This window comes from Myxine glutinosa, chromosome 2 (assembly GCF_964187855.1).
Source record: "Myxine glutinosa chromosome 2, kmMyxGlut1.1, whole genome shotgun sequence".
Classification (NCBI taxonomy): Eukaryota; Metazoa; Chordata; class Myxini; order Myxiniformes; family Myxinidae; genus Myxine; species Myxine glutinosa.
Window position 1 is genome coordinate 12,895,394 of NC_136262.1, and position 24,337 is coordinate 12,919,730.

The window sequence follows — 24,337 nt, forward strand, 5'->3', positions numbered from 1 at the left end:
ATGAGTAGTTTGGGCTCCCGTCAGCGTCTGCTGTTTACCATCTGAGTTATCAAATGTTATATGTACACTTCGACCCTTGACGAAACCTGGAGGTAGCATCTTCTTGTGCTCCATGCTGATGGACTTTGCCCAATTATTGTTCAAGTCACGGACATCTGTGTATGGTATTCCAACGCCACATCGATTCAAGAGAGTAGTTGCCTCTTTGCTACCAGTGATTCTATGTATGGTCAAACTCAAAGCAGTTCCTAATGGTGATCGCTCACCTTTGACCATTTTTTCCCAGCTCTGAGTTATAGCTGAAATTTTCTCCGCTTCAGCGTTGCTTGTAGCCGTAGCATACCCAAATGTGTTTGTAGATCTCCTGGGATTGATTGACCAAGAAATGGCATTGAAGATACAGTGAAGAGGTCTGTGACTATCGAGTAGATCAAACAGCTCATCTGGTTCAAGGGGCCATTTGATATCATACCTCTGTGAAAGTTTACGACGAATCAGCTTTGAAAATGCTATTGTCAAATCAGATTCACGTAGACCATTTCCTTCAATTGTAGCCGCAGAATACGATATCGGATTGACCGCAGTGGAATGGACAACTAGCCGGTTCCCAAACAAGTGGAAGTCGATGGCGTCACCAAATTTCTCAGTCAGTCATTTTTTCAACATGCAGGTTTTTGAAATCGGAGGGTCCTCAAGTTCATTGTCTTCACTGATCTCCTTTATGTCCTCAATCAATTCTCTCAGGAAATACGCCTTTTGATCCTTGACTACCATGCGGTGAAACAGTTTGAAAAAGCTGTCCATAACCTCGGTAGCTAATCTATCCTTCTCTGCTGCATCCGCTGACAGCAACTTTCTATCATATGCATAGGTAAAATTGTCATAACAACTTTTATGATAGTACACATCAACTGCAAACATGTCATATGATGCTCCACTCAGAATAACATCGAGTCGCTTCGCTGCATCATGGAACTTATCTCCTTCATCTTTGATTTTCATGTCCTTTGAACGTTCTACTTTACTGACAGCATTCTTCTCGGAGCATCTACCAAGACCACCACTATTGTACGGTTTACTGTCATCTTTCGTATCCACGTTGCACACGAAACAGATTTGCTTTTTCTCAAGTGACCCCCTGCGTATCCTATACGCGGGAGCAGCAACTGGTTCATTCGACTCATGAATATTCTCTGAACTGGAAACGGGAAGTTTGCGAGACTGGGCTTCCTTTCGGGCAATTCTGTTCCGAAATGTGATTCTACAGTTCTCATGAATCTTGACATCATGGCCTGCACTAGATAGTCTCACAGCGGCTGATTGAAATTCAGCATATGGTGCCTGAGTACACAGACTCTTGTCAACTTTAACCCATCTTCCCGCTAATTCTTGAATAGACTGCAATCCCTCCTCAGTCATATTATAAGCTGACTCAACGTCCTTAATAGTTTCATTACAGAGGCAGCACAACGGTTTGTCGCCCCTTGCTAAACTCAAAATCGGCGTGGATGCCATTGTGCAACCCTTTTCTCCTGTGCCAAAAAAGTTTTGTCTTTATGTAGTAATTTTATGAGGATTCACTGTATCTGCTAAGCCAGGATTCATGGAATCATTTCTTTGCGTCCGCATTCATGGAATCATTTCTTTGCATCCGGATTCAAGGAATCTGAAATGGAAACCAAGAAATTGAATCAAAATGTATTGTAATATATATTTCACTGAAATAAAAAGTACAAATATGGATTCCTTGACCCCAAAAACATATGACTGGACACCAAAATTATAATCATATCACACTCGGAACTGAAGTTATAGCAGTTTCCGTAATACGGAAGTTGCCCGGCGGCCATTTTGTTAATAAAGTACCGATTGTTAATTTTTATGGCTGAGTTATGACTGAGTTATCTTTCTTTATCATAATAGGCCACAATCAGTTGAAAAAAAATCATCTATGGGTAAAAGCAACTCTCAGAAATACTATTTTAGCTATTCTGGTGGCCATTTTGGATTTTTGGCCGCCATCTTGGATTTGAGGCAAATTTCAGGGTGGCCCACAAGCTTATTCGACAGAGTATGATCAAAAGTATATAAATCCACTGAGAAAACCTTGACTGGAAAACGGCGCCATTTCTGCCTGGCATGGACCTGTCTATGATGTGATGTATGTGACAAGTGAACAGCACAAGGATCTATCAAAGTCTAGACAGACGAATGATGTAGCTGATACCCAGAAAATGCTTGAGTTTCTTCATGAGAGGGATCCCTTTCAAGACGACGATACTCTTCGCAACATTTTCACTGGTATAGTTGCCCAGATAACGGTGAATGTTGATGAGGCGAAAACTGTGGGAGAAAGGCTCTTGGGCCAGATGAGTGGTAAATGTGTGCTTGAATACAGCTTCAAGAAGAAGGGTCAAGCCATAACTATGGACTCAGAGTCTGCAATGAAAACACCAGATGGAGACATCAATATCGACCCTCAGTTACTCTTCCAGAGACTTGTGATCGCTGGCACTGAAGTAGGAGATTTACGGGCATGCTATCGGCATTACGGGCATGCTATCGTCGTGTTTGATGGCTATCGTGAAGGTCCCTCAACGAAAGACTGTGCCCATCAGAAAAGGGGTGAGCGACCATCAGTGAAGGTATCTTTTTCTCAAACCATGACGCTTTCTGTCAAGAAGGAAGAGTTTCTTTGGAACAAGGAGAACAAGCAACAATTCATAGACATTCTTGGTAAGAAACTGGAAGAATCTCAGTGTGAAGTGCTTCATGCGAGTGGGGATGCGGACCTACTCATAGCAACAACTGCAGTTTGTAGCTCTTCAAAATCCAACACTGTTCTTGTTGGCGAAGACACTGACTTGTTGATACTACTGTGCTACTATTTTCGCAAGAATACTGCGCACACTCTCTACTTAATGTCGGAGCCGAAAAAGGGTTCATTGAATCCAAGACAATACTTGGACATTGGCAAAGTCAGAGAGGCTCTGGGTGATACTGTCTGTGAAAACATTCTCTTCATCCATGCGTACCTGGGATGCGACACGACATCAAGGGTCTTTGGGATCGGCAAAGGCACTGGACTCAAACTGTTCAAGGACAATGAAATGTTCCAGCAAGAGGCCCTAATTTTCGGCAATAAAGTCAACACAGGATGAGGTCATTGCTGCAGGAGACAGAGCAATGGTTTGTGTGTACGGAGGCAAACCATCAGACAATTTGAACGAATTGAGGGTAGCAAAATTTCATGCTAAGGTGACAACAAACAAAACATCGTTGCACCCACGGGTACTTCCGCCCACGAGCTCAGCTTCCAAATATCACAGCCTCCGGGTATTCCAACAGGTTCAGGAGTGGAAAGGACACAAACTCAACCCGCTTGACTGGGGATGGAGGATCATGGACACCAGGATGATCCCTATGCATTCTGACCTCGCTGCAGCACCAGACTATCTCCTAAAGCTGGTTAGGTGTTCTTGCAAGGGTGGTTGCAGTGATAAACGTTGTGGTTGTCGGAAACTTGGGCTGCCTTGCACATTTGCATGTAGGGAGTGCAGAGGTATTTGTGCAAATGCAGACGAATCGGTGGACGTTTTCGAGGATGCTGATGATAGTGACCATGGAAGAGACGAAGTGACGTGTTAAATATTGTGAACGGACAGAAGGACATTGGGTACAAATAGTTGTGGTAGTGTATTCAAACATGGTTAAATAAATAATTTAGAGTTGATTTGGTGTATTATTAAGAGTGATATTGTCATATAATTAATTTCCAAACATTGCGGTAGTCCGAAAAGTTCCCAAATCGGAAAGGACCTGAAAAACCATGTTCCACTCAATATATACACAACGAATTAAGGTAAGCACCCCCTAATATATATTCTTTGTGTATATGTATACATTGGCATATATTCTAAGGTATGTGAGGAACGTGCATTACATCGGGAATGGAACAACCTGCCACAGCAACGCATACGACGGCTTACAGGGTCTATGAGACGTAGGGTTGAGTCAGTGATCCGATCACGTGGGTCCTACACACGTTATTGACGCAAAGATCGCTAGAGGTCTTCTCAGAACAATGACTGTACGTTAGAAAACATAAACGTCATCCACACTGTCCGTGATGGACCTATAGCTCCATACTTAAATTGAGGTGAAAATATGCCTAAAATTCCCAAAAATTTTCACCTTAAATTATTCAGAATAAAATATTGAAAACGGCATGATTGTTATGTTTTTATGTGACCATAATATCACTTCTCCAGAAAATATAGCAATATCATGGGTATATTACACTGTTTTGACGACAACAAACTTGTAATGTGCGAGGTTGTAAAAAAACGGGGGGGGTGCTTAACTTAATTCTTTGTGTATATTTAAGTATAATTTTGGGCAGATATTTAGTAGACATCAAGGTCTCAGAAAAGTATTACTTCGTTTCTCTTGCAATTAGTGGCGGGTCCATTCACATTTTGACTGGACTATGGAGGTTCAAACCAAAGCATCCAACACTAAGTTTCGCAGCGAAGCGGAAGTAACTTCTGCTCACACCATATGTAAGCAGCACGGATGGTTGATGAAGGTGAAGATGACCTCGGGAAAATGATCGAGCTAATAGAGCAGAATGTTTGTGAAGTACAACATGTTATCTTTTGATTAAATCAGTCAGCAAAGTGGCGGGTACTTTTTCTAGTCCTGTGGGTATACATCTTTATTACCTCCGCTACCAAAGGTGGATGGAGGTTATGTTTTCACCCCTGTCTGTGTGTTTGTCTGTCCGTTTTTCTGTCTGTTCGTTTGTGAACAAAATATCTCAAAAAGTTGTGGACGGATTCGGACGAAATTTGGCAGAGATGTAGCGTATGTGACAAGGACGAAATGATTAGATTTTGGTGACGATCCGGATTCGGATCCGGCTACGAGAACTTTTTAAAGTGATTCTTCACCATTGGGAGATTGGGCCAAAAACGATACATAGCAGGATATGTCAAAAAGCTGTGGATGGATTTAAACGAAACTTGGTGGACAGGTTGGGTGTCTAACAAGGACAAATAGATTCGATTGTGGTGAAGATCTGAATATGGATTTGGATATGAGAATTATTTAATTTATGAAGTGATTCTTCACCATTGAGTGATATGGCCAACCAGGTGGAGGTATGTGCTCTCTACTGAGTGCTGTTCTAGTTTAGAAAAATGTACCTGTTTTTATGGATTTTTATGCTCCGTTATACTTTTCTGACAAATGGCTTGGACTATTGTGAATATCTCATATGTCGATGCTCAAACCACCCCACATACGTACATTATGAATGAATGAATGAATGAATGATCGTTTTAAGGCCATTTTCCCCACAAGAGCGGGGGTTAGCCTTGCGGGCCCCATGACAATCATGGTTCCCTGTTTGAGGCAATGTTTTTATGGCCGGATGCCCTTCCTGACGCCAACCCTTAGTCGCCTCTTACGATGCGCAGGGAGGGATACGGTGTACCTATTCTAAACCGGGTTTCACACCGGGAACATTCATACGTACATTATGTGTATTTATAAACCACAATGTTGGTTCGATTGGATATTTAAACACATTTGTTGCACATTTAAAACTAGAGCTTCCAGGGAAGCAGAACTCAACTGAACTGACTGGACAACTTTAAAGTAGGTCAGTTGTCTGTACGAGATTTGACTTAAGATAGCAACCTCCCTTGTGTGGTAAGGGTTAAACATTCTAAGTTTGATCAAAATCTGTTAATATTTGTGGACGCCAGAGTGTTAACGTCGTTTTCATGACCAAAAACAAAATGGTCGCCTAAGTCCGCCATGTTTCAACGGATCGGGCTGAAATGTAACACCAACCTGGTCCTTGGGGTAGGGATGCTGCATGTCAAGTTTGATCAGAATCGGTTGATATTTGTGGACGCTGGAGTGTTAACGTCGAAAAGTTAACGGACGACAGACGACGACAGACGACGGACGCCGGAGGGTTCAGTATGTGATGAACTCAACTGAACGGTAGTCCAGTTGAGTTAACAAACGGTATCGCAAAGGGAAAGTGAGTGGAATACAGGTGAACGGGCATGAAGTCTGAGTCACTTACTCACACCTTGTGAAACTGAAATGTTGTCACTTCACAACTCCGCGACCAAATTTAGAGCTCATGTTACACTTAGTCACATTTCTTGTTCGTGAGTTCAGTTTTAAATAATCAGTGTTTAATGTACCAATTACTTGTTATTTTCGACTTGATGAAAAGGTTTCTTGCTTGTAGCACGCTGATGGGTGAAAAAGCGATACCTTGTACAGTCCAATAATTGTATCTATTATTGGCATTAACTTACATCTTCCTGGATGAACATTCCATCATAGTCATTGCGTTTTCCACTTTCCAAGATTCATTTAAAAAATGAAGAATTCTTCTTCTTCGTTTGAATGCAGCACAAGGCTGCGGGGTGGCATCATTGGGCTGAGGGCGAGGCAGTTCCGCTAATATTGACCTCTGCTGGTCGGGACAGGAATTCGTAATTCGTTCCGGGTGTCGGTGATAGCTCACCTACTCTTTGTGAAGGACACAGCGGGATCTTTACCGACAACCAACTAATGCCAGCAGACAGGACGCCCAGCTCAACATCCATCCGATTATGAAGTTGAATATGAAATGAATGAATGATCGTTTTAAGGCCATTTTCCCCCGCGAGAGCAGGGGTTTAGCCTTGTGGGCCCCATGGCAATCATGGTTTCCTGGTTGAGGAAATGTTTTTATGGCCGGATGCTCTTCCTGACGCCAGCCCATCGTCACCTCTTACGATGCTAAATCCTATTTCTAAATCGGGGTACACACCAGGATCATTCATCCCAGCAAGCTGGTACTCAATTTGCGGACCTCAGAGGGATGACAGGCTGAGTCAACCCCTTGGTGTTCATTCAGTGATCGACCGGGATTCAAACCCAGAATCCTAGGATCCCAAGCCGGCACCCTAACCGCTAAGCCAACGAACCCAGGATCCTAGGATCCCAAGCTGCACCCTAACCGCTAAGCCAACAAACCCAGGATCCTAGGATCCCAAGCTGCACCCTAACCGCTAAGCCAACAAACCCAGGATCCTGGGATCCCAAGCCGGCACCCTAACCGCTAAGCCAACGAACCCAGGATCCTAGGATCCCAAGCTGCACCCTAACCGCTAAGCCAATGAACCCAGGATCCTCGGATCCCAAGCCGGCACCCTAACCGCTAACCCAACGAACCCAGGATCCTAGGATCCCAAGCCGCACCCTAACAGCGAAGCCAACGAACCCAGGATCCTAGGATCCCAAGCCGCACCCTAACAGCTAAGCCAACGAACCCAGGATCCTAGGATCCCAAGCCGCACCCTAACAGCTAAGCCAACGAACCCAGGATCCTAGGATCCCAAGCCGCACCCTAACCGCTAAGCCAACACCAGGCTTGTGAGCTATTGACTAAGGCATTAAAATGAACCATCACAAAGAGCATTTGCGTAGTGGGGTGAAGCTAAGTGCTGACATTTTGACCACAGAGCGGCCTTCATGTGTGACTATGAAAGCGGTGTCCACCAGGTGGTAAATGCTTTTGAACCGGAGGGAGAACAGGATAAAAGGAAACGGAATGAATCGGGCTGTTAGGGGCTGGAATTATGTGCTCGTTATCGAGACCGAGGCCCAGGCGGTATTTTTCATCATTCCCTACATTGAGGAAACGCCATTGTGTGCTTCGCTCGTGTTATTGGGCGAGAGTGAGGCACTCTACCGTGGAAAGTTTCATGATGTGTACAGAAGGCCCTGCGACCTGCTGTTCACATATGTAGGCTTTCCCTTTTGTCCTTGCTCTTTCATCAACAAAGAAATAATTTCGAATCGCCTTTCAATGTTTTCATTGATCTGTCTAAATGGACGATCTCCCGTCGAGTGTTTTGTGGAGACCCCAACTTTCCACCACAATACGTGCTTTGTTAACTCTCTGAGCGATATATACATGAATGTGAAATTGTTCATTCTCCAGGTAATAAGGTTGCATTTGCTAAAGATAATGATGAGCAATGACATGCGGGTCACACCGTCAATTGTCTCGGCAATGTCATTTCCGCACCGACCCTCCTCCTCCTCCCTATTTAACATCCGGTACACGTCGCCTTCCTGCTTAAGCCTGGTGGTGGCTTTAACGGTTGGGACGGCTGGCTTAAGATCTTAGGGTCTTGAGTTTGAGCCCCTGTCGTGCGGTTAACTTAACACCAGGTGGATGAACTCAGCCTGTCATTTTTCCGAGGCTGGCTAAATGAGTACCAGCTTACTGGGAGGAATGAACCATTTGAGTATCCTGAGTCAGAGTGGCAACCCGTCCAGGATCATGCCCTCTAGGCCAAGAAAAACCCACCTCGGCTTCCCTATATCTGCCTAACGGCATGAAAGGAGTGGTTTTACACATGGCCTGCTTGCTCTCGGAAGAAGAGCACACCGTGGTGGAAACGTCAGACCTGAACGTTGCCCGGCCAAGCAATCGCCATCAATGGTAATGTCTTTGTGCACTCTACATTCTCTCAACTCTAAGTTAATTTGATCAAGTGCTGAATGTATGTTGGACCTGATCGTATCCACCATGCTGGTATAATTACTAGTTAATTAGAAATCTATTTCTTTGCTAATTTAAAACCCAAACCCAGGGGTTTTCATGATGCCCATCACAATTAGTATGTGCTGCACTTCACATCGAAATATATTTTTATCCCTTTTTTTTAATCATCGCTTTTATATTCCTTTTAAATTAATTCCTTTCTTTACATTTAAACTCTTTTTTTTTTTCTGTTCCCAACAAAACAATTTATTTCTTAAAAATAAAAAAAACCTTTTGAACAGTTTTGCCAGATATTAAATCTCAAAGGAACTCCAGGAAGTAATTTTTTTCAGTTCAGGTGACATTTGTGGATGATCAAATCTCACAAACAATTGACTCAATATATGTTGATGGGAAAGCGCACAGGTACCAGGTACGTGTTTACTTTTGAGCTGAAAAGTCTGGATTAGATTGTTTTTTAAAAAAACACTTTTAGAGGCCATTTTTCCCCACAGAGCTGGGGTTGGCCTTTTTTGGGCACCTTGGTCCCCTTTTTTGAAGGAATGCGGTTGGGAGTTACTAATTAGTATCTGTAATTTGGTTTCAGAGTTACAAGTGCCTGGAAAGCTCACTGCGTTGCCCTGATGAAGCCCCAACAAGGGTGAAACCAGGTCGGTAACTGTCAGTTTTGCATACACTTGTGAGAGTACCGTAAAATGGGGTGAATAGGGACAGCAAGGTGAATAGGGACACAAACTGAAAAAAAGTTCAGAAACTTTTTTCGCTGAAAATTGATAACCATATAATACTGATTTGTTGATATTTGGGTTGAAAGTGTTCTCTTGTTTTTTTTAAAAGCAAATTATAGTCCCTATTAACCCCATATATGGGTTAAATAGGAATAAATAGGATTTTTATGGCTGTCCATATTCACCCCGTTTTACGGGTGAATAGGGACAGTGACTAATACAAAAATATATATAATCAAGAAATAGGGACAGTTTGGAGAAACTTTTTATCCCATATTTTTTTTCATTGGCACCGTGGTTTATATTATGGGTGCATATTATGTGCATCCATCTGAGCTATCAATTTAGCAATAAGTTGGAAACTCAGGATTGTTTCTTGATTATTATTTTTGTATTAGTGACGGTCCCTATTCACCCGTAAAACGGGGTAAACCCGTAAAACGGGGTGAATAGGGACAGCCATAAAAATCCTATTCATTCCTATTTTACCCATATATGGGGTTAATAGGGACTATAAGTTGCTTTTTAAAAAAACAAGAGAACACTTTCAACCCAAATATCAACAAATCAGTATGGTTATCAATTTTCAGTGAAAAAAGTTTCCGAACTTTTTTTCAGTTTGTGTCCCTATTCACCTTTGCTGTCCCTATTCACCCCATTTTACGGTATCTGAATTTAACATCCATAATGACACACTGCGAGATGGCCCCTCCGGAGCTTGGCAGGCAATGCGGACATGCATGTCAATGACGTCATGACGTTCGCATTTGGTTGGAGCACCAAATTAGATACCAATTAGTTACTCCCAACCGCATCCAGGTCGACTCCATATAATGAGTGGATACCAGAGATAATGTTACCGTGTGGCAGGCGGTGCTTATCGCTCCCAGTAAGGTGCAGCAGCAGCTGTATGGGACACCTGGGACACCTTACTGGCTGTTCCCCACTGATGGTATGAAGTTGCATAATGACTGACTATATATATATGTATATACACTGGAACCCCGCTATAATGAACACCAGTATAACGAACTTCCGGATATAACGAACGAACTTCCTGTCCCCCGCATATTTAATGAGATTCTATTGTTTAACGTAAGGCAAATCAATATGGCTACACCGTCCCGTAAACGTAAACGCAGCCAATGAAGAAAACACCGATCCTGAGTTTGATGAGAGTGACGATGTCCTTTTATCGGAAATTGCCAGAGATTTACAGCACATTGCTGAAGTTAATGGCGAAGATTTGGATAATCTTGCAAGATTATGGGTGGACGTCGATGAAGACGTTCCCGTGACCAGTTCGATGACCGATGAAGAAATTATCGCTTCCGTTCGTGAAACAACACTGCAGTGTGACATCGAAAGTGACTCTGATGACACCAATGACCCACAATAAGTTCCAGCAACATCTGATGTAATTGCCGGACTTGAAACAGCATTTTCCTGGTTTGAAGGGCAACCAGTCGACAGCATTAAAGTTTTACAGCTCCGTCAGCTATTATCTTATGCACGCAAAGAAAACGCCACCTCCAAGAGTAAACAATCCAGGATTACCAGTTTCTTCACGCAGTAAATTGAACATTCGGTGAATATTATATGTACTTGAACATTTTATTTATACATGAACTTTTAAACAATGACACAACAGCAATGCTTTTTAAAGTTTTTTATTCGTACAATCGAACAATAAAATGTACATGAATGAACAATACAAAGAGTTTGTTGTTTTGCATATGAATAGGTGTGATAGTATGGTGATTCGTACCTTATTCAGTATTACGAACACTTCAAAATAACGAACTTTTTTTATGTCTCCCGAGCAGTTAGTTATATCGGGGTTACAGTGTATATATATATATATATATATATATCTGCCAATCACAAGCATCTGACAGCCCTCTTGCTTCCCACCTCCTCCTCTTTCTACCTCTTACCACTTGGCCCTCTTTGACAAACCACACCTCTCCCCCATCAGTCTCCTTCTCCACTCTTCTCTCTCTCGATCTCAGCACCTCTTGTTGCACCATCTGCACCACCACCGCCAGCACCTGATCATGTCGCCACCTGTATCTTCCTGCTGCCAATGCTACTGAGCATGCACTCAGTGCATTCTGCATCGTTCCCACACCTCCACACAAATAACATCTCTCCTCCTGCAACAACCCCCACAATCTCAAGTTTACTGGTGACGGAAGCACATCATACGTTGCCCGCAACAGGAAATTCAACAATATTGGCTCCATCCTCCAAATCTCTTGCCACTTCAATATCCTCACCCGCACGCCTTCCCACTTAGTCCAAGCACCTTGCTGTGCCTGACCGACTGCTTTCACATATCTCCCCTCCTTTTCCTTTCTTCTCACCTCCCTCTCAACCATCTTCCTCCTCTCTTTCACACATGCCTTTCCCCATCGCTCATGCTCCATCCACCCCAAGCCATGCTTCCCATGCTGTACCATCCCCATGACCTCCTCCTGTTGCAACCGCTCCTCCATCTCGTCCACCTCTGATCTTGCATTCCACTTCCGACTTCCCTTCTTCTCTGGGAGAGCATTCTTTACCACTGCATCACTTGAATCCCGCAACATCATGAACTCCCGCACCCTCACCACCTTAAACTCCTCGGTTAATGATGTCAAGGGAAACTGGAGTTTTCCACCCTGACCATAAAAGGCAATGTTCGTCAAACAGCGTGGCACTCCCAACCACCTCCTCACAAACCCACTCACCACAACCTTCACCCTCTCTACATGCCCAATTGCAATATCATACATCATCAATGGCCACAATACTCGTGGCATCAACCCAAACTTCAAACACCATACCTTCAACTTACCCGGCAAACCACATCCATCAATCCTCTTCAAACCTCTCAAAAGCTTGTTTCTGACCTCCTCCATTCTTCCCACATCATTCAACTCCACTGTATACCATCTTCCCAAACTCTTCACAGGGGCCTCTACCAATGATGGAACCACCTCCCCTCCCAGCTCAAACCTGTGCATGTTATCCACCACTCCTCGTCTCACTACCACACTCCTCGACTTTCTTGCTTTAAATCCCATTCTTTCCCACCGCATCAACCTTTCCAGTCGTCCCAGTACCTCTACTGCTGCATCAGCGGACTGTTGGACAACTGTCAGGTCATCCATGAAAGCAAACATTGCTGGCAACCTCTGACCAGGGGCTAGCTCCACTTCTTTCCCATGTCCACTCACCGCACATATCAACAACTCCATAACCAGCACAAACAAAATCGGGGAGATGGTACATCCCATCGGGATCCCCACTTCCAACTTCTGCCACTTTGTTACATAGGACTGTGTCGCAAACCGCATCCAAAACTGATCATAATATGCCATCAAAAAATCCCTAAATCTCCGTGGCACCCAAAATAAATCCATGGCATACTTGATCAAGGCATGCGGCACTGACCCATATGCATTCTCCAAATCCAGCCATACCACCGCCACGTCCTTCCTTTGCGTCTTTGCCTCCTGTAACACTTGCCAGACCATTGCCGAGTGTTCAATGCATCCTGGTGATCCTGGTATTCCTGCCTTCTGCACAGAACCATCCACAAAACCATTTCCTCTGATGAAGCCTGAGAGCCGTGCCACAAAGACACTCATCAATATCTTCCCATCTACATAGAGCAATGATATTGGTCTAAACTGCTCCAGTGTCACAGCCTCCTCCTGCTTTGGAATATAAACTCCTTCCGCCCTAGTCCATTGACTGGGCACCACTCCTTGCCTCCATGCCACCTTCAGAGCCTTCCACAGATACTGCCTGATGCCCACACAACTCTTAAACACCTTGTATGGCACTCCACTTGGTCCTGGAGCCGATGCCGCCCGTGCCTTCCTCAAAACTGCCTCAATCTCAAACATCTTTGGCTCTGACAAATCAAATGGAACACCTGGCTCTGTCGGTCTCACCAGTCCTTCGATGTCCACCTCCACTTCGTTCCTCCTTGTGTCTGCGTACGTGGCACGCAGGTGACCTTCCAACTCTTCCTTTGGTACCTTCAGTACACCAAATCGAGACGGCTCCAACAGATCCTTCATAAACTGAAAAGGCTTCTCAAAGAATCTCTTTCTCTTCCTCTGCCTCTCCTTTCTTTGCCTCTTCATCCTTTCCACTCTCTTCAACTTCACCAACCTCATTCTCACCTGCCTCGTCAACACCTCAAGCCCATTCCTCTCCCCTTCCACAGTCCTCTTCCATCTTCCATTCAAACTCCTCAACTCCATTCTCAACTCATGGATCTCCCTCTGCCTCCTGCTCAAACATGCCTCCTTCTCACCCCTCTCTACACACTCTTTCACTCCAAACGTGACACATGCATACTCAAACACAATCTCATTCATCTTTCTCAATCTATCTTCCACCCTTCCTTTCAACCTATGAAGCGCCCCACACATCACTCCATCCATTCTCTCCCATACTTCCCTTTCTCCCATACCTGGCCATTTCACTCTCCTCCTCACATCCTTTCCCTGCTGAAATACAACCCCAGGACATACAACACTGTGGCTTGCTACCTGGCTGTTTCTCCCGGCCGTCTTACGTGTCCCCTTTTCAAAGGCACTGCGTTGCTGTACCTCCTCCTCCTCACCCACCTTACGCACACACCCCATTCGGCTCTGATGGATATGCAATCCTCTCACCGACTCAAACTCACGTCCACACCCACACTTCTCTCGAACCTGCCCTGCCTCCACATGCACACCATCACCCCGTAGACATACATCTCCCACACGATCACTCCCACACCCTTTCCTGGCCTGATAGATCCTCAACCCTCTGATGGATCCGAACTCACGTCCACACTGACACCTTACCAGACTTGCATCCACAATCCGTTCTCGTTTGTCAATATCAGTATAGGGGTCTTTATCCGTTTTATCTGTCCGTTTGGGCCCATCGTCCGCCCCACCTCTCGGAGAGCCCTTGGGGTGTTCTCTATTTTTAACCAACACTGTAAATTATGGGTGCCACACAATCCAAACCATGCAGCTTGGCAAAATGGCTTACAAGGCCACCTGCCCCCGATGCTGTCTCTCCAGCTTCACCAGCCTATTCCTGGTCGCCACCCAGTCTTTCCTGGGAGTCACTGGTAGCACCAGCACAAACATAAGTTCAAAACACACCTGGTCACAAGTGTGCCGCACTGACCGGGTCCTCAGTCGAGGTCCTCAGCATCATCCCGTTTCGGCCCTTCAACCTCGATACGGTCAGCTAAGGTGGGCCAGCAGGGGCACACACACATCCACATGCAGCAACTGCACCTGGATGCATACATACCCCCACCCCCAGCCAGTGTATGTATATATATATATATATATATATATATATATATGTATATATATATATATATATATATATATATATATATATATATATATATAATAAACATATCAAACGTCTTTTTGAAAGACGCGTGTCATCAACCAATGGGCATTCATCACTTCAGACAGGGCCTTTATGGCCCCTCCCCTTCCTCCCCTGGTGGCTGTGATGGTAAGTAGTCCGCTCTGACCAATGACGTACTAGCGATTTATGGGTAAATAATGGTGATTTTCTTTGAAGCCTTGGTACCTAATTATTATAGACGTTATAACGTAACAACGTTAACCAGGCCGACGTTAAGCGAGGACATCCTGTACAGGGAATATCAACCACTCGTAATGTTCCCTTAAAACAAGTGATGTAATTTAAACTTGTATGTTTGGTGTTTTTTTAATGTATGTACATTGTACATCAATCCTGTATAATACTGTACTTCCGTTTGTTGTTTCACTGTGTGCAGTTATGACAGCAGTGGAAGACTGACGAATACCACATTCCCAACCGGAACAGTTGTGGATTTGCAAGCTGAGACGAACGGCGTTTATCGTGTAATAACAAAGAATTCCTATTTGAATGAGGATCTCATTTTGGAAGCAAATATTTCCGCCACAGATACACTTTACAGCGTGTTCCGAGGTAAGACGTCGACACGAAGCACAATCGTTAACGTAGCTTATGTGTGAAGCATTTTGTTGTAGTTCTACCTAGTCGTGTATTTCCAACCTGTAAATGCCAACGTTTACCTGTTTGACAGATTACTGTTAGCACAGATCGTCACAAGGCCACTGGCCAATACAAATAACGTTTTACCTTTTTAGGTCTTGGATCCTGTTTCTGACAAAGCATGACTGCTTGTCCATTTGTAGGTGGAGCGAGTAATAAATACTCCTTGGGGTTTGACGGCTCCTTGCGTGCATTTTACCCCGATGGCTTACGCATCGATCTTGCCACAGAGCCACATGTCTCGGCCGGTCCAACCACCCCGGCATCGGTCATCCAGAACATTAGCCTGCCCATCGTGCGAGAGGGCATTTCCATGGAGTGGCGGATGCGCCTGGATCAGGACGGTGGAGAGGTCACAATTGGGCGTAAACTCCGGGTAAGTAAAACGTGTAGCTTCTATTCCCAGTTGTACATGATATGGTGTCACCCAAGTCATAAAACTCATTCAAATATGGAAAGCTTCGTGAAAGAACCCAGTTTTTTTTGTTTCTTTTCTTTTTACCCTTTTTTTGTATACAAGATCGAGGCTCGTGTAAGGGCTAACATTAATCACAAAGATTAAAAAAACAGACGCATAAAACATATAATAAGGGGAGTGGAAGACAAGATAGGGAGAGAGGGGGAATCACATAAGTACAACATTTGAGAGCAGGGTCATCGGGAGATCTGTGGGAGGGAGAGGGCTTGGCGGAAGGTGGGAGAGGTATAAAACATATGGACACAGCTAGGACTTCCAGGAAAGAAGTTGGTATTTCAAAACGGGGGTAGAAAAGATCAAGGTTTTGGATGGGGGAGGATAAGAGATGGTGGTGAAGAGCTGTTTTAAAGACCTGGAGGGAGGAGTGGGATTGAAGGGAGTGAGGGAGTTTGTTCCAGAGGCGGGAGAAAAGAGGAATGAAAGAGTGAAGGTGAGCAGAGACTTATAACACGTTTATTGAGTTATTGAGAGCAAGACGAAATATTTCTCAACTAAATGTGCGTTTTAGAATGAATCATCCAGCGTATGTGAAGGTCACCGAGGTCAAACCACTATGTGTGATCTTCCAGGAAGTCGGACGGCTTAATGTAGAAGACTCTTGTCAGATGAAGCAAAAAGCTTTCAATCAAAGCCACATGTACATTTGTGTCAAGTGTGTGAGAGTTGTCAAGAAAGACTGCCCCGAATTAATACTCGAGAGAATGCATTAATAATTTAGTCCCAATAAGAAGCACGTCGAGGGTTAAATGACCAGGACGGAAGCAGAACTAATGATCATTGATAGGACACATTAGGCCTGAAGATGCGCTTTGGTTGTGCTGATGAAAGGTGAGGAGCTAATCGAGGGGTGCAAGTCCAAGGTTCTATTTTGTAAGTCAGGGCCATCGGTGAACTTCCGTTGGTTTCCAAGCAAATTCTCAGTTTACCATCAACGTTTAAAATTAGAAGCCATCTTGGCAGGGATTGAATGTTCTTTGTGCTGTTTCTGATCATGGTGATTGCCAACTTTATAATTGCAGTTTATAAATGTGAGCTTAGTGGTTATAAAGACCATTGTATTCATGATAAATTGATGTTAAATGAGGGGTGCTCATCCCATGGGCTCCAAAGACTCAAAGAGATCTTTTATATCCTCATTAGCTCTTCCCAAATCCACCCCTTCCTTGTTTGTTTTTTGTGTACAATGTTGAGGCTCGTGGTAGAGCTAAAACACAGAACAGACCAGGACGCAAAAGAACAAAAGGAGCAGTACAAAGAGAAGGGGGAAATGCCAACAACAGGGCCGAGGGACAAAATAGACTGAGATAGACAAACAAGGGTTGTGGATAAGAATCGGGGGGACGGCACGCAGTGGACTTGGTGGATGCAGGAGCAAGCTCTTGGGAAGGATAAACTGGTAATTTTGGTGGAGGGAGTATAGTTAACAAGGGCGGAGAAGATCATCGTTTGGGATTGCGGATGACCTGAGATGGTGGTGAACAGCTGTCTTCAAGACCTGGAAGGAAGAATGAGGTTGAAGAGAATGTCGAAATTGTTGGGAAAAAGAGGAACGAATGTGTGGAGGTGAGCAGTTATTGCTCTGGATTTTTGGGAGTTTCACCAGGAGGGGGTTACTGGTGGGCCGTGTGTGCCCTGCAGATACCTGGGGGGGGGGGGAGGAGGGAGGGGCAAAGCAAGGGGAGGCAGAGAGTGCAAGATCAGAAAGGATGCAGGAGATGACAGAGAGAGGGGACGAGTTTGGGGAGGCAGAGAGTGCAAGATCAGAAAGGATGCAGGAGATGACAGAGAGAGGGGACGAGTTTGGGGAGGCAGAGAGTGCAAGATCAGAAAGGATGCAGGAGATGACAGAGAGAGGGGACGAGTTTGGGGAGGCAGAGAGTGCAAGATCAGAAAGGATGCAGGAGATGACAGAGAGAGGGGACGAGTTTGGGGAGGCAGAGAGTGCAAGATCAGAAAGGAGGCAGGAGATGACAGAGAGAGGCTGCAATTCAAAAGTGGTAGGCCCATAGCCTCAGCTTCGTCGCAGGAGAATCCAATTGTCTTGAGAGATTTTGCCTCTCAGCCTGAAATCCCTGCCTCTGAAAGCCCGGCATGAGATACCATGGAACCCGCTACACCACAAATGGTCACGTGGGTTATTTGTGTGTACTCGGTGGACCCATATACTTACCATATTTCACAAACTTTTGAACGGGTTGTTTATGAGACTTTTGATAAATTCCTTCGTAGCAAGTTATGACTCATTGAGTGGTTTCCTCCAAATGCATTAAAGTAAGATGGCTGGATACCAGCCAGTCTGCACTGCACGCATCTCAAACGTGTCTCTCTCAAATCTGGAACGGTTGCAACTCTTTTGGGAATAGACGCACACTTTGTTTTTCCCACTTCTATCGGGCGTTAACCCTTCTTCCAAGGATTATGGCCCAAAACGTCAACTCATCCTTCCTTTTCATAGCGGTCAGCATACTTCGATGAACGTTCTGTTTATTTCATCCATTTCCCCCAAAAAAAAAATTTGGTATACAAGATCGAGGCTCGTGTAAGAGCTAACATTGATCACAAAAAGACAAACTGACACATAAAACATATGATAAAGGGAGTGGGAGACAAGATGGAGAGCAGGGACATCGGGAGATCTGTGGGAGGGAGAGGGCTTGGGGATTTCTCGTATACCGAGAAAAATAAGAATTACCTCAATTAAATTTGGTAAACATTATATTGAGTGAAAAATTGTTCCGCTCTTACACGACGCTCGATGCTTATACATATATAAAAAATAATACAATAATTCTACATACGGTACTTGAATCCCATTTTCACCAAACAGGTAGATTTACCTGGCATCCACATCACGTTATCGTTTACTTGGATGTCCCTTTAAACCTTACATATCCTATGAGTTAAATGATTTGTCTGAGGTACTGCCACCGATAGACTACCCTTTGCAAAATATACCCTGGGAACTTTAAGTCCCCACAAATGAAAATTCAGATGCAACTATAAGATGCGTTCTCATGCAGAGCAAGGAAGGTTCTCAACCTCGCAGGTCCACCTCGTTTCTGATAGTGCAACAGGATGGCAATTTTTGTCAAAGTTTAACCACAGGAGAACAATTCCATGTCCCGATAACGTCGGAGGCAATCAGGCCACCAAGTAAGATACCGATGAAAAATCACTCATAGAGCGACACTTGGCAAAAGAGAACAAAGTAGTAGTATGGCATTCGGTAGAATTGACAATTTTAGAAATTAGGCATATGTTGACCTTTTGGCCTATGTTGACCTCAAAAATAGTTGGCGGTTGAATTCAGTTAACCGATATGTAAATCCTATTGAAATTTCACGTCGATGGTATGAAAATTGAGGATTTTAGAAATTCGAAAAAAATTGGTTGACCTTTGGCCTATGTTGACCTTTTGGTCTACGCTGATCTCAAAAATAGTTGGTGGTTAAATTCAGTTCACCGATATGTGAATCCTAATCAATTTTCAGGTCAATTGGGTGAAAATTTAGGATTTTATAAATTTGGAAAAAAAGTTGTTGACCTTTGGCCTATGTTGACCTTTTGACCTCAAAAATATATAGGATTTTGTCGAACCACGAACTCTAACGTTTGGTGAAGTTTCGTGAAGATCGGTTAAAAATTGTGACATGTCGGCAAGTATAAGTGAGTGGACAGACAAACACACACACACACACACAAACCGGAGTGATCAACTTACTTGCAAAAAAGTTTTTTTTCTTTTTTTTTGCCAAGTAATAAAACATGAGCAATGATATAAGGAACCAGTGGACATGTTGAAGCACGGTGAGGAAAACTAGAACGGCATTCAGTAGAGCGCGTACTTCCGGCAGGCTGGATCATATCCCAATGATAGGCCGGACCTGGATCCGGACATGAAGCAAAATCGAATTGCTTGTTCTTGACACCGACACAACTCATCCACCTAGTTTTGTCATAATCCGTCTTCAAATAGTTGAAATATCATGATGTATATCGTTTTTTTCCCCCATCTCCCAATGGTGAAGAATCGCTTAAAATATTTTTTTCTGCTGGTATCCAGATCTGGATCTTCACCAAAATCAAATCAATTCGTCCTTTTCGCACACTCAACCTGCCCACTAAATTTCGTCTGAATCCGTCCACAACCTTTCGAGGTATCCTGCTATGTATCATTTTTGGCCCTATTCCCCGATGGTGAAGAATCGCTTCAAAACAGACAGGGATGAAAACATAACCTCCGCCATTAGAAGTTTTATACCAAGTAGACTTCCTTCGATTTCCTTACAATGTATCGAATCACGATATGGAATGAAGTCATGTCGATGGCAAAGAGTTGCTCAAGCTGACTTGGTACGGCTCAAGCTCAAGCTCAAGCTGACTTGGTACGGCTCAAGCTCAAGCTCAAGCTGACAAGCTGACTTGACTTCGCTCTTTCACGAGCCTCGATCTTGTATACAAAAAAAAGAAAAAAAAAAGAAAAAAAAAGCTGCAATGTCTGGCTGCATCTTGCGGTCTGGAGCCAGTTTGGGATTTGCAAGGAGAAGGTATGAACAGGATTTAAGTGGGTTGCAAGGAAGGGGTCACCTGAAGGAAACGAGACGCACAGAGTTGGAAGGCAATGGGGGAATAGCTGCATGGACAGAAACAGAAAGAAGTCGTCACACCGAACTCGTCTTCCATTTCCCGAAGATAGCCAGACTCGTTGGCGTTGGAGAGCGTCCGCTCCATGTCTGCGAGGTTGTCGGTTTGAACACCGGCCGAGTCGCACCAGACTTTCAAAATGGGACGTGCTGCGTACTTGCTTTACAGGAAGCATTTACAAAGGATAGCGCATGGACAAACAACCGCAGGTTTTATTTGGGGTTTTTTTGTATACAAGATCGAGGCTCGTGTAAGAGCTAACATTAATGACAAAAAAAACAAACGGACACATAAGACGAAATAAAGGGAGCGGGAGACAAGATGGGGAGAGAGAGGGAAGCACACAAGTACAACATTTGAGAGCAGGGACATCGGAAGATCTGTGGGAGGTGAAGGGCTTGGGGGGAGGACGGATGGGAAAGGAGGGTGGGTGGGAGAGGTTAAAAAAAAACACATGAACACTGCTAGGACTTCCAGGAAAGAAGTTGGAATTTCCAAAAAGTGGTTCTGGGGTGAATTAGCGGGGGTAGAAAAGATCAAGGTTTTGGATGGGGGAAGACGAGATGGTGGTGAACAGCTGTTTTAAAGACCTGGAGGGAGGAGTGGGATTGAAGGGAGTCAGGGAGATTGTCCCAGAAGGTGAGAAAAGAGGAATGAAGGAGTGAAGGTGAGCAGAGAGTCTTGATTTTGGCAGTTTAACCACAAGAGGGTGGCTGGCAGATCTTGTGCGACCTGTAGGAATATTTGGGGGACAGAGCACAGACAGAGCAGGGGGAGCAAGGCCGGAGAGGAGTCGGTAAAAGGACTCGTATTGATATTATTTTTGTTATTCTTTTAGGATAGAGTGGTGTGCTGAGCAAAGACGATCACAGACATGACGATGTGCATGAGGAAAGCTACGATGGGTGTGCCCTCTCTCATTTATAGAGCAGAGAATGTGCTGGGCCCGAATTAATCCTCAGTATGCTCGTATCTGAATGATATGTAAAGCTTTTGATTCCGAAACCAATCATTTTATTGTGGTGAGTGGCAAATCTATAGATCCCTTGTTTAGGGACCTTTGGTTTACACCTTTGCACGGCGTTAGTGCGATTGAATAGTGGCCTCTCGTGGTGGGATTGAGCATAGCCTAGTTTGGAGCATTCATTTTGTGTGAATATATAGTGAGGAACTGGAGCTGGAAGTTAGAACCGACCTGAATATGTGCAGGAATGATGAGTGGCCGCATTATGCTGAGATATTTTCCAATCACAGTCACAAAATTTGCCTAAACGACGTATGTTTAATCAGGTAACGGCATAATCTGCAGAGACCGACGTATGTATTTATTATTTGTTCATGTACTATTTACTTTGGTTTACCATGAATTCAACAGATTGGATCATTGATCTGAAATTAAACAGATCCTTCTATTCCTGCTTTTATCAACGTTGAAACTTAATAAAAGAACTGAGATATGATTTTAAAAGATATGATTTTAAAAGATATGATAAAAGATATGAGATATATGATAAAAGTTATGAGATATATGATAAAAGATATGAGATATATGATAAAAGTTATGAGATATATGATAAAAGATATGAGATATATGATAAAAGATATGAGATATATGATATAAGATATGAGATATATGATATAAGATATGAGATATGATATGATATGAGAAAGATAAGATATGAGATTTATGATAAAAGATATGAGATATATGATAAAAGTTATGAGATATATGATAAAGGATATGAGATATATGATAAAGGATATGAGATATATTATAAAAGATATGAGATATATGATACAAGATATGAGATATGATATGATATGAGAAAGATATGATATAAGATTTATGATAAAAGATATGAGATATATGATAAAAGATATGAGATATGATATGATATGAGAAAGATATGATATGATATATGATAAAATATATGAGATATATGATAAAAGTTATGAGATATGATATGATATGAGAAAGATATGATATGATATATGATAAAATATATGAGATATATGATAAAAGATATGAGATATATGATAAAATATATGAGATATATGATAAAAGATATGAGATATATGATAAAAGATATGAGATATGATATGATATGAGAAAGATATGATATGATATATGATAAAATATATGAGATATATGATAAAAGTTATGAGATACAGACTTGGCATTTAATATGGAATTTTTTTTTTTCTTGACTTGGGTTTACTTTCTTAACTCAGTATATCAATCTGGTGAGTTTCTTTTACACTTCGGTGATTTATTTGTTAAAAGAACTATGTCCCTGATTGTCTGTCGCAGCAAGAAGTCAACAACAGGATTATATCACAGGTGGCGTGGCAAAATGTACGGACAGGTGCATTTGATGATTAGCTTCACAGTCGGGTATACAAGGGTTGTTGCGTTCTGTATTAGTGGAAAATAACTGCTGCACGTCTCCAAAAGTTATTGGCGCTTCCTCTGGAGATGGTCCGTCAACTCGACAATGCTGTTTGTCATGGAGTGGTGGCTTTATGAAATTACGGCATGAAACAGCGTGCTATTGCTCGGCAGTATGGCATCACTCAAGGTCAGGTGTCAAAGATCCTGAAACGAAATGCTCAGAGGGGTGTCCCTTCTCCAATACCGAGGCCCAGACGTCCCCGCAGAACCACAAGGAGGGATGATCGCCAGCTGCACTGGTTAGTCCGCAATGGCCGTACCAAGTCAGCTAATCGGCTTAGGGCTGAGTGGCAGCAACTGACAAATGTGCCTGTATCCAGAAGGCTAGTCAACCAACGACTGGTTCAAGCAGGCTATCGTGCCAGGCGTCCCCTGAGAAAGCCACGCCTGACCAGACAACACCGCCAGCGCCGATTGCAGTGGGCCAGAGAGCACCGTCAATGGCAACCAGGACACTGGAATCACGTGATCTTCAGTGACGAGTCTAGATTTCTGGTCCATCGTCAAGATGGCCGCGTCCGAGTGCGCAGACAAGTGCATGAAGCCTACAACAAAGATTGTTTAGTGCCAAGAGTCCAAGCTGGAGGTGGTGGGGTGACCGTTTGGGCTGCTTTTCATGCAGGGGGAAAAACTGACCTGGTTGTTCTGAATGGAAACCTGAACCAGTTCAAGTACAGGGCCATTCTGGAAGAAACATTTCTTCCATTTGCTCATGCAGCCTTTTGAGGAAACATTGTCTTCCAAGATGGCAATGCACAGCCTCATCGTGCTCGCATGATCCAACACTTTCTTGCTGACCGTGGTGTAGAGCATATGGAGTGGCCTGCCATGTCCCCGGATATGAATCCGATAGAGAACTTGTGGGCAGAATTAACGCGTCAAATCAACCACTTGGACCAGCAGCCGACCTCTGTGCGTGAATTGCAGCAGGCTATTGTCACTGCATGGCAAGCGATTCCTGTCCAAACCTTGGCAAATCTGGTGAACAGCATGCCTCAACGTGTACGTGCTCTCCTGAATGCTTGTGAGGGTTACACGAAGTACTGAACTGTAATTTTACTGTCCGTAATCCCAGTCGTAATTTAACTTTTGTTTTTGTTAAAAAAATTTTTGGCTAATGTGCAAAATAAAGAGATACTTCTGGAAAACGCACAGAAGTTTAACACAGTACTGTCTGTGAATTGAGTTCGATATCAGTTTACATCACTTTCAAGGATCAATTTATTTGCTTCGAAATGTCAAATGTGGTTTTTGTTTCTTTTAAAGGTCACATTAACAAAATCTAGTATAATTTCAACATAATTCCAATGAACTTTTGGTTCTAAGTCATCTTGAAAAGTTAATTCACCCCCACAAAAAAAAAAAAA

The 24,337-nt window shown here is 43.5% G+C and overlaps 1 protein-coding gene across 1 annotated transcript in view; it reads left to right on the plus strand.

The window, feature by feature from the left end:
• Positions 1-24,337, plus strand: part of LOC137422414 (teneurin-3) — a 419,444-nt gene that overhangs the window by 373,304 nt on the left and 21,803 nt on the right. Inside the window, exons 25-26 of the mRNA XM_078772563.1 lie at positions 15,134-15,309; positions 15,540-15,772. Coding sequence (XP_078628689.1) covers positions 15,134-15,309; positions 15,540-15,772 — 409 coding nt within the window. The remainder of the gene's footprint in view (positions 1-15,133; positions 15,310-15,539; positions 15,773-24,337) is intronic.